Consider the following 11,019-nt stretch of genomic DNA (forward strand, 5'->3'; position numbering starts at 1 on the left):
TATCCAATCGACTTACCAGTTTGTGTGATAGTGCTAATCGAGGAATGAAAATTGGATAAACGTGAATGGGATCATCGTTTAAACCTAGCTACTCGCATATTTTTAACCCTTTCGAGAATAACAAGACGAGAAATAAATTACAAGGATTGTATCAAATATTAACGACATGAAATTTATTGGAGAAATAATTTTGAATTCAGCTTATCTTTTGATTTATCACACAATCACAACATCGTTCGTTTATTGCGTGGAAGATCGTCTCGAAAGGGGTAAAGGGAAAAGGAAACGGAAATAAAAATAGAATAACGAAACGAACGACCACGATGGATCCGTCGATAAACGTCCTAGATATGTCTACGATTATCGAAGCCCTAAATTACGTCGCTATTGGGTATATCTATTAAAATTAATAACCAGATAAGATAAAAAGTCTCCCAAATTGGAGACCATTACAAACTCTCCGTCGCAAAATCTTCGTCAGCGTGGAAGAAAAATTGATTTCATTTTCCAACATTTTTGAATTTTGCATCCTTGTGTATCAATTTTCTTTTTCTTTTCTTTTCTTTTCATTTTTGACAGGAGGAGCCCGAACGTTTCTCTATTTTTTTTCTTTTAAATGCATGTTTCAAAATATAATCGTCGGGATAAAAGAGGAATCCGAGGACAGGATATCTCGAAGTCTCTAAAAAAAAAGTCTCAGTTAGGTCTATGACTCAAGTTTCTCGAGGGAGTCTAAAAGGTACCACTCTCTAGCAAACACGAGCTTTCTCGAATACTGTTACTGTTCTAGGACACGTACCTATTTTACCAACGTATATAGTCAATTCTATCAATCAGTGACTGTGTCTAAAGATAGAGTTTGCTAAATATAGAGACACCTGCAGGCCAAAGTAGTTTTGTGGTTCTCTGTGTGTGTATGTGTGTGTGTGTGTGCATATACGTATGTGCATAAATTTCTATGTACGTGTATTATGCGTGTATAACGTCCCGCGCCACTTTTTTAAAATTATTTCCAAACGAAAGAGAAATCGAGAAATATAATACGGTTTCCCAGACTCGATATATGTTGTCATCAATCACTCGTTCAATTCGAAACGAACGAGGAAAAACTACGAAGGAAAAAATCACGACGCTCGATTAAATCGAATTCGTTCCATCGTCGTTGTCCACGTGCGAAATTTTTTCTTTTTTTTTTTTTTTCCCCCAAAAATATCACGCTCCTTTTATTTCCGCCCCGTTTCAACGCGTTTTATCGCGAGCGAGATATTTTCTCGAAATTTTTCAATACACCCGACGTCGCGGACTACGTGAGTAGCGTATGGAAAAAAATTTGAACGGCGAATTAAAGGTACTCTGTGACACACGGCTCTCAACTTTTTCTCAGAAATTTTCCATTATCTCGATTCGAAAATTCCATTATTTTGTCTACAGAAATTCAAAATTTCAAATAATCCTCCTTCGATTTTCAAAAATTTTACCAAGATATCTTTGTCCACGTAAGAATTCAAAATTCCAAAAATCCTTTTCTTTCTCAATTTCAAAAGTTCGAATTTCAAAAAATTGAAATCAATATTTCGAGAAACGTGGGAAATAAACAAATTCATTTAAACTGCCCTATAATTCAAAACGAATCCAATCTTGTGAGTTAATATTGATAAAAAAAAAAAAAAAAAAATCTTCGACAATAATGAAATTTCGATCGAATGAAATATTACATTTACAATTTTAACGAGTGCCGCGCAAGTTGAGAACCGCTGGGACAGAGAGTAGTAGCATCGCAGTAGCGAGAAATTCAGGACGCGTTCGACAACTTTTTCATCCCCTAATGAAAAGCCAAAGATTTCGTCGAGGATTCGTGCCTGTACCGTGTATAAACATACGTGTAGTGTGTGTGTGTGTGTGTGTGTTTATGTATGTGTGTTTGTGTGTCTAATTCGTCGACTTTGAAAAACTTTCTAAAAGTACGAAATAACGTGTGCACAAAACTGAACATAACACGACAGAAGATAGAGCATGTAAGTAATAACGCAATATAACACTAGCTGCTAGGTCACGCAATTTCTCTATACAGAGACAATATATAGAGTAATGATGATAATAATAATAATGATAATAATAATAATAATAATAATAATAATAATAATAATAATAATAATAATAATAATAATAATAATAATAATAATAATAATAATAATAATAATAATAATAATAATAATAATAATAATAATAATAATAATAATAATAATAATGATAATAATAATAATAATGATAATAATAATAATAATAATACGTATAATATATAATATAACGTATATAAAACACTTGAATTACGCAAACCACGTGGACACAGAATATATGTATGTATGTATATATATATATATATATTATGTTCAATTAATATCGATTATCAAACTGCCATCAACGATCATCTAGCGTCAATCAACTGTTTCTAATACACCCATAGCCTCTAAGTGGTGGTCAATCAAAATAAACGGATAAAATAAACGAAACTTTTTGTAATAACGAACGGTTGAAACGTGAAGAAAAAAAACCAACAAACAAACAAAAAAAACGTGTTTAATCGGGAATAACTAAACAAGTAAAACTAAAAGGAGAAGAGAACTAAAGGCAATAAATATATATATATATCTGTGATAAGAAAGACGAACGTATATAAAACAAGTGTTCAAGTATTATACGCAGTTATTGTAACTTAGCTGATGCTGGTCTCGCTTGCCAGAACTAAACGTCGACCCAACGTGTTAACTAAAGCAAAAGAGACAGGAAAGAGAGAGAGAGAGAGAGAGAGAGAGAGAGAGAGAGAGAGAGAGAAAGAGACAGAGAGACATGGACAGATAGAGACAGTGATAGAGATAGCGATAGAAAGAAAGAGAGAAAGAGAAAGAGAGAGAGAGTAATTGACAGAAAAACTAAATGGTCGACGAGGAAACTAAGTGTGTCTTGTTTTTAATTAAACGTTTAGAAAAAGAAGAGGAAGAAAAAAAAAAAAAAAAAAAAAAGAAAAAAACTAAGGAGACTAGTCGAACGCACACAAACTGCCAGGAACAACGGGGTTTTAGTTAGTTAGTTAGTTTATAAATAATTAAAAAATCTGCTTGCTCGACTGTTCTCTGTTACTGAACTCTGTTACTGTTACTTAAATGGCGTTTTAGTATAATCGTTTGCCGTTTCGCAGAACTGTGACTGACTCACTTGGAATTTTCGAAACCAGCTTTAGCGGTCTGAGGACCCTGAAGGAACGTAGCATACGCAGGTCGACGTCCACGTTTGTTTCGGCGAACACGGTCATCGACCTAATCCAAGGATTACTCTAGAATCTATCTGCTCGGCCGAGAAAAACCGATCGATCTCCTTAAATCTTAAAAATTCTGCAACGGAGAAAGATCCTTTCCTCCTTCCTCGCCATACAACAGATACACAACAAGATATATAAAGATTCGAAGAAAAAAAAAAAAAAAAAATTTAATTCTTTAAATCCTTCGCGAGAAATGGAAAGGCTTTCTCCGTGGACAGGAGGCTCCTCGAGGCGAGCTTAAATCAAGGGAACAGGGATAAGGAATAATTCGTCGTTTGTTAACCGCGAGTGTTTTTTTTTAATCGTGTGATGCAACGCGTTTTCGTTCTTTTTTAAAAAAAATGTCTCGATCAAAGAAGCCTGACCAAGTAACATTCTCCTCGTCCACTGTTTTCCTCTCCACGCTCGTTTCACTTCTCTCGGAACACACACGCTGCTGTGTCTCGAGGATGAAGACAGAGAGAAAGAGAGAGAGAGAGAGAGCGCGATGCATTCTTATCGAGTGAAAGAAAGACAGATAAAGAGAGAAAAATAATAGAGAGAGAGAGAGAGAAAAAGTGGAAAGAGCAAGAATGCGCTTCGTTCGTTTTCACCGGGGGGAGAGGAGGAGGAGAGGAGAGGAAGGAAAAGGAGAATGAAATGATGAGTGAGCTCGCGGTGAAACAAAGTAACGTGAAAAATAGAAGGGAACGAAAGTATATATATATATATATATATGTGCTTCGTATGTATACTTTCGCGAATTTTATACGAGAACGATCCCTCCTCCTCTTCTCCCCCTTCGTGCATATCACGAATCTGGTGTCTCTCTTGAAATCGATCGAGTTCGTTCGTCGTGCTCTTTCGAACACGAAGGAAGGGATCTTTCTCGCTTCGTGGAAAATAATTGTCGAAAATAGAGAGAGAGAGAGAGAGAGAGAGAGAGAGATAAGAGAGAGAGAGGGAGAGATAAGAGAGAGAGAGAGATAGGAAGAGAGATAGAGATATATATATAGAGAGAGAGAAAAAGAGGTAGAGAGAAAGGGAGATCTGGTACGTATGTATAGTATTATAACGTGTGGAGGAACGAGTATAGAAAATGAGGTTCGCTCACCCGGTCACCACGACGAAGAAATCCATGATGTTCCAGATGTTGCGCAAATAGGAGCCACGGTGGAGGACGAAGCCAAGGGCGAGGATCTTGAGGCTCGCCTCGACGCAGAAGATCCCGAGGAAATAGATTTCCGTGGCCTCGAGCTTCTGTGCGAGTATGGTTTTGTCCTGCTTGGGCAGGTGCTCCTCGAGGGCGAGGACCACGCAATTGGCGATGATGGTGAGCAGGACGGCGTACTCGAAGGGCGGCCACTCGATTATGAAGCGGGTATGCTTCCTTATGCAGTTATCCTCCGAAAGGATGAACAACGACGTGGTGCCCTTGCCGCCTCCCCCACCCCCACCCGCCCCTCCGCCCTGATCCCGGCCTGGCGCCATGTCCACCAGACCAGGTACCTGTCACCAATTCCATTCCATTCTTGGATATCTTTTTTCGATATGCTTTCTTCTTAGTTAATTTATTATTCCTCCTTTTGCAGACACGAGAGAATATTTTTTTGTACAAGTAAGCAAGTGAAAATCCATGATTATGCAGTAAATGAAACAAGGCATGTTATCGATGCACGCTGTAATTATTTTGATAGATTTACGATCAAGCCTGAAACTTGGAAACTTAATAGAAAGTATGAGCCACTTTCTAGGGAGTTTAAAGTTTATTAGCTTATGTGGCTCCCTATGCGCGATCAGAAGAATAAGAAAGTTGGAAAGTTCGTCCTCGAGAAATGTGAACTCAATCTAGGTAATCAGATAGGAAATTATTTTTTAAAAATTCCCGATTAATCAAGATTTTTCGTCATTTCCATTTTATCTTTTATCTGCAACAAACGTCTCTGACGAGGCCAAGCTTTTTAAGCTCGAATCCTTACCTCCCCTCCAAAGCTAGTCCAGTCACCGAAACTCAATCCGGCCAACCTCGGCCTTCTCCTGTACTGACTCGCGTATCCAGGGTCCCTTTGTGCCGCCTCTTGCGCTGCCAACCTGCAAAACACCCAAGATGAAAGGAGTTAGCCGAGGCTCAAAGCGGATTATCGGGCACGTGTGTACGACGTGTGTACTTCTCCACCACCAGAGGACACGATCGATTTTGCAAACTTCTCTCACAGCGTGTCACAGACAAAAACGAACCGGGAAACGAAACAAGCACGTACATGAAAGAACGTATACCGAAAAATCGCGTTTGATCTCTCGACACATTCCGCGCAACAACCGGTTTCCTTTCTGCGAAAGAAAGATCCCATCCCAACCGTGACAACGAGACGAGAATTCGTGCAATCGACTATTCGATCGTCGAGTAACACGCGAAAATTGATATTATATGGATGTTTGGAAAAGAGAAGTTTCTAAGCGTTTCCGAGAGAGGTCGTTAATGGACAATAATGGCGGGGGTTAATTGACTACATTACAGAATTTTACAGAGACTGGGATTTACGCAGTTTTTTCCTCGTGCGAAAATTGCAATCGAGGTGTCTGGTAACGTGATAATTTTTGGGAAAATGATAGGCATTTTGTCGCCAGATCTTTCGTCACAGCGATTCTTTATTCATCTTGAAGAGTTTCAATTGCGTTTAGGGATAAGAAGATTGGGATAAGATGCAAAGAAAATTTCGTATTTAACGCACGAAACGTAAAATATATTAAACGTAGGTTTATTATTAATTTTGTGCATTTTTTGAATAAAGTTATAAGTTTGAGAATGGAATCATTGATTCGTTCTTTTTCAATCAAAAGAATCAATAATAGTAAAATAGAATCTGTTTTGTAACCAATATATATAATATTAAGACTTTCGTGTGTAAATCGATATAAGTGGCATATAAAAATAAAAATCCTGACGTTTCACAAATTACGTTACAATTCACTATTCTCCAATATTGTTAATAAATCAAACGTATTCCCTACATTTACTCTTTCAGATTGTAAAAATGAAAAAAAAAAAAAAAAAAAAAGAAGAGATATGCTGAATTTGCAACAACGCGCGAAAGAATATATTCCTGATCGATCGTTGTCACACTCGGGATGTTCCTAGGAACCCTCTAAAGTGCTCCTCAAGTTTTTCCGGAACTCGAGAATGCCCGATGCCCTTCACGCTGTAACGAGAGTAATCGAATAATGCGCAATTTCTAATGGCGAACAACCCTTCCCTCCCCCGCTTAAATAGCGTCCTCGTTCCTCCACGGAAATGCCAATTTAATATTCGGCTTTAATACTAGAATTTATCCAACCACGTGGTGGGCGAAGAGCGTCGTCTTCTTCAACAATTAACTCGATTCTCGATTAGTTCGCGTTAATTCTCAGAGGTGAAAAATTAAAAAGAGATTATAGTTTGTTAACAATAATGGTGAATGTCGAATCGATATCATTTATTCACTCGTTGATTATTAAGAAACTTTCTTGGATTTTGTTGGGATGCGATGACTGGTGTCATCAGGTTTATTTTCGTGTACACTTTGCTCTGTAGTTTTATAATGATAATTCGTGTTCAGAGATGAAAAGTTTTTAAATAAGTTTTAAAATAAATATCTTCTTAATCTATCCATATAAAGTAATAAAATAAGGATCGATCTGTGGTAAAAATAAGGATTCGTGTATTTGCTTGATCAAACATCTCCATCAATTCAACTTCGGCAATTTATACTATAGTAACCAATTTCTCAACAGAGTCCACGTGACTATTCCTAGAGATATGTTAACAACGAATTTTTTGGAAGGAACTGAAGAATTTATAAAAAAATAAGAATGCATCTTTATATTTTATACATTTTTTGAGTGCATAATCTTTGTTTCTAGCTTTATGTTCTTCAACTGTATGAATGACTGCAATCTCTTGTGAAAGAAGTCACTCTTGATTCTTACACTTGATATGAGTGTCATCTTCAATTTCTAAAAATTGATCCACATTGCCTGCGAATAATTCACAGATAATGGAAGATTTCAATTTCGTCAAGTTAAATGCGAACATTAATTACACGATCTGTAATGGCATAAGAGAAGATATAAACAGAGGTAAAGAATTCTAAATTTCTGAATCTTTTTCAATGATTCGAATGGTTCAAAATAATTTTGTAGAGAATATATAACTTTCTTCTATTGATGAAGATCTTTCAAAATTAAAATTTTCAAATTACTCAATCAATTCTCGATGTCTAAAATTCTAAGGACAGCAAATAACGATGATTCATTTGGGTGTAAAAAAAGTTTTTTTAATTTTATCTTAACAAATTATTTGGATTTATATTAAAGTTGAATATTGATATAAAAATGTCAAGATAAAAGTAATGTTTGGCGTACAATAGTTTTAAATTTGAACCACAAAAGTGAATAAGAAAAATAATTTGAACTCATATAACTCGTTATATCAATTAATGTGAATAGATCTTAAATCTCCATAGCCATTCAATTGTCAAAACACGAGCCACGACAAAGAAAACTGATCGATTCTATGATACAAATAACTGTTGATTACAACGATGCCAAAATTTAAATTTAGAATTGATCTGACCAAATAACTTGAAACGATCTCTACAGTCAATTCAACTATACTTTCCATGCGATGTAGTGTCTAGATATGTGGCTCGAATTATTTCATTTTATAACCAATTTAGATGTATTTGAAATATTCGACGCGCAATCTTGTCGGTTAATTAATAACGATTTAATTTCATTACGTGCGTATGAGATTTCATTCATGTTGAATGGCAGGGGGATAATTTTCCATGCCAAGTTGGCGCGTGCAAAACGCATCAGCACGGCATTATTATCAGTCAACCGCGGAATCGTAATAACAGTAACAATGTTATCTATCAAACGTAATAATCCCTGTTATATACTCAGACGTCAACGATGATTAAACGTTGTAAAATTTCGAATTGGAACAACGATTATAAATCTACATCTTCTTCAACTGTTATCAGAATATTACAGAGTTTTTTCCGGATATCCCATAATTACAAACGTTTCGTAATTTTGCTCTTATACTCTTCAATTGATTAATTGATTTTTATTCTTTTATTCAACTTTATTCATTGTCCATATCAAGTTAATTAAGGTATGATTCCAAATTTTCATTATATTTTATTTCTTTTTTATTTCTTATCCATTAATCTCGATTTATAACATATCTCTGGATTTCGCTTATTCGAAATAATTTCTTCTATATACGAATAAATCGTGCATCCCTCCTCCTCTCCTCTGTACAGAATCATTAACAATCGCAAAAGCATGATCGAATCCCTATCAGATTGCCCATCCATTCGCCTCTCTGGCCCGTCTTTGAATTATTAAAATCGAAGCACGAATAATTGATAGAGCGTACCTCGTAACGGAAAGATCGATAATACTCTCGAAAATGACTCGACAGAGGGACGATACTAACGCATCATACCAGCATCGCTTACTCTTACTCGTTCGAGAATGCCTCGATGATTGTTACCAGCAACAGGTGTAACCTATTGCTGATTACACATCGATGGAAATTTCGAAATTTAATTGGTCGTGGCATGATATAACATCGAGCGTGCGTTTTCTTGTTGTTGGTCTTGCGAGCGAAAGATCAGCAGATATCAGACCCTATTGGAATCCAAAGCTAATTGATTTTGCCCGAGAATGGGACGCGAAAGCTGTTGAGTTCGCTTGCCCTGGATAAAAGGGTCCCTGATTGGCGTTTGATTGGCATATGCTTGCGAGATGGTTCAATTTATAAGATTGGATAGAGCCCATTGTCTTGATAAAGAGGCCTCGGACCACAGCGTTCAACAATATTATTGGCCACGTGACGCTCAAAGTGGTGCTCTCTGGTGTCGACGCGCCGAATTAAATCGAATTCCACCGCGGAAAAATCGATTTTGATCAAGTTTTCAAGTTTTGAAATTCGACTCGAAATCGGTCACTGCTCTGGACAAAGGGATCTCTCATCAGCATTCCACTTATATTCATCGTTCTTGGGATGGTTCGATCCAAGGTTGGCTAAAGTCATTAATAAAAGACCAACATTTGATCCAATCTCGGCCAGAATCAAAAAAGTTTACTAATCAGTATTCGATAACCATGATGGATCGATCTGAGATCATCTATAATCTTTGAAAGAAAGGACAATTAATTAATTCCACCACATCCAATTCAAAATCGCTGTTTAGAGATCTCTTATTCTTAACAGTGTTATCGAATCGATGATTTGTTTACAATCGATAATCAAAATTTATATATCCCTTGTTAAGATGTACTTTCTTAATGTTTTCTTTTTAAATGAAATTGCAAAAGAAACATTGGAGGGAATAATTGTCGCTAGATTCCTCTTACATCTCAAGGATGTAATATGTACGTCATTTAGTGAAATAACTGCACGTCATCACTATTAAGTTAAATCTTCCTGCCATCTCTTCACTGCTTTGTTAAGCAGTTCGTGTACATCATGGCTGAAAAATTAATTAGTTAAATTTTCGAATGGAATTACTTTAATTATTCGCAACCTGCCATAACCTCTTTGTACAACCTCGCCTACTTCGTCGTTACAATTAACTGCGTGGTTATCATTTACCCAGCCAACTTTATTCTTAACTTCAATCATTAAAATTTGAATTCTCATCCCTGGTTCTTGTGAATATGCCATCGCCCCCAAAGGATTAACTCAAACCTGCATAAACTCGATGCAGGATTCCCTCGATCCCCTCTAAAAATTTAAATACTATACTTGAACAACAATCGACTGCTGCCTGCACCTTTCAGAAAATCGTTAAACAAAATCGTACCCTGGCACAACATTTCAACAAAAATTAGCTTCGAATGCCTCGCACAATTAAGCCTCGAGGAGGATCGCGCCACCGAGAAGATTTACGATAGAAATTGTTGCTGACATCTAGGGATCCCTAGATGCACCGCGACACCGTGTTCACCGTGCTCGAAATTGCGAATTAATTTCGCGGGGAGGGGGAGAAAAAAATCACGAGTCAAAGAGGCGTGGCGGCGGTGTTAATTTACACGAGGCGCCGGGAGCAGTTTTTACAGGTTGTGACCGTGTGACGATCAGAGCCCAAGATCCGTGCCAAACCCTCGTGTCGCCGTCCGTGTTTTTTTACTCGTGGTAATTAATACGAGAGCCCCCCCTCTCTCTCTCTCTCTTTCTCTCGTTATTCGTCATTCCAGAATCGTTCCATTCGCGCATACTCGCGCCACCTCTCGTCTTCTTCTGAATATTCACGACTCGATTCTTTCGAAGCGACGTGGGGACCTGGGTAGTTGGCAGGCTCGCCGCCATTTGGGATCAACGAACTTGAAGACGTTCTGGCGTGGACGAGTTTTTCGAGTTGTTGCAGGGTGGAAAATGGATTTGATTGTTTCGCAAGGAATGCGAAAGTAAGAAAGTAATTATCGAATATTGGAAATACAAGTTGGATTCTCAATGATTGATAAAACTTCGATTGAAATTCCAAGTGAAAAGTCTTTTTGTTAGATTTGTCATTTCAATATTATTTCGTGCAAGGAATAAATTATCTTCCAAAAAGATACTTGTATCGTTATTATTATTTTCTACATCGATTGGTATAATAATTATTGAAATTATTATTATATTATTTATATGTACATTCAGAAAGTAAAGAATATCAATTTAAAATGTT

The 11,019-nt window shown here is 36.8% G+C and overlaps 1 protein-coding gene across 1 annotated transcript in view; it reads right to left on the minus strand.

The window, feature by feature from the left end:
- Positions 1–10,013, minus strand: part of cac (calcium voltage-gated channel subunit cacophony) — a 69,677-nt gene extending 59,664 nt beyond the window's left edge. The window contains exons 1-3 of the mRNA XM_086913957.1: positions 9,874–10,013; positions 5,275–5,386; positions 4,410–4,804 (exon numbers count right to left, since the gene is read on the minus strand). Of these exons, the coding sequence (XP_086770083.1) occupies positions 4,410–4,804; positions 5,275–5,386; positions 9,874–10,013 (647 nt within the window). The remainder of the gene's footprint in view (positions 1–4,409; positions 4,805–5,274; positions 5,387–9,873) is intronic.
- Between the last annotated feature and the right edge of the window lie 1,006 nt (positions 10,014–11,019).

Source organism: Apis florea, unplaced genomic scaffold (genome assembly GCF_048593485.1).
Source record: "Apis florea isolate Af1SG1 unplaced genomic scaffold, ASM4859348v1 contig_3517_pilon, whole genome shotgun sequence".
Lineage (NCBI taxonomy): Eukaryota > Metazoa > Arthropoda > Insecta > Hymenoptera > Apidae > Apis > Apis florea.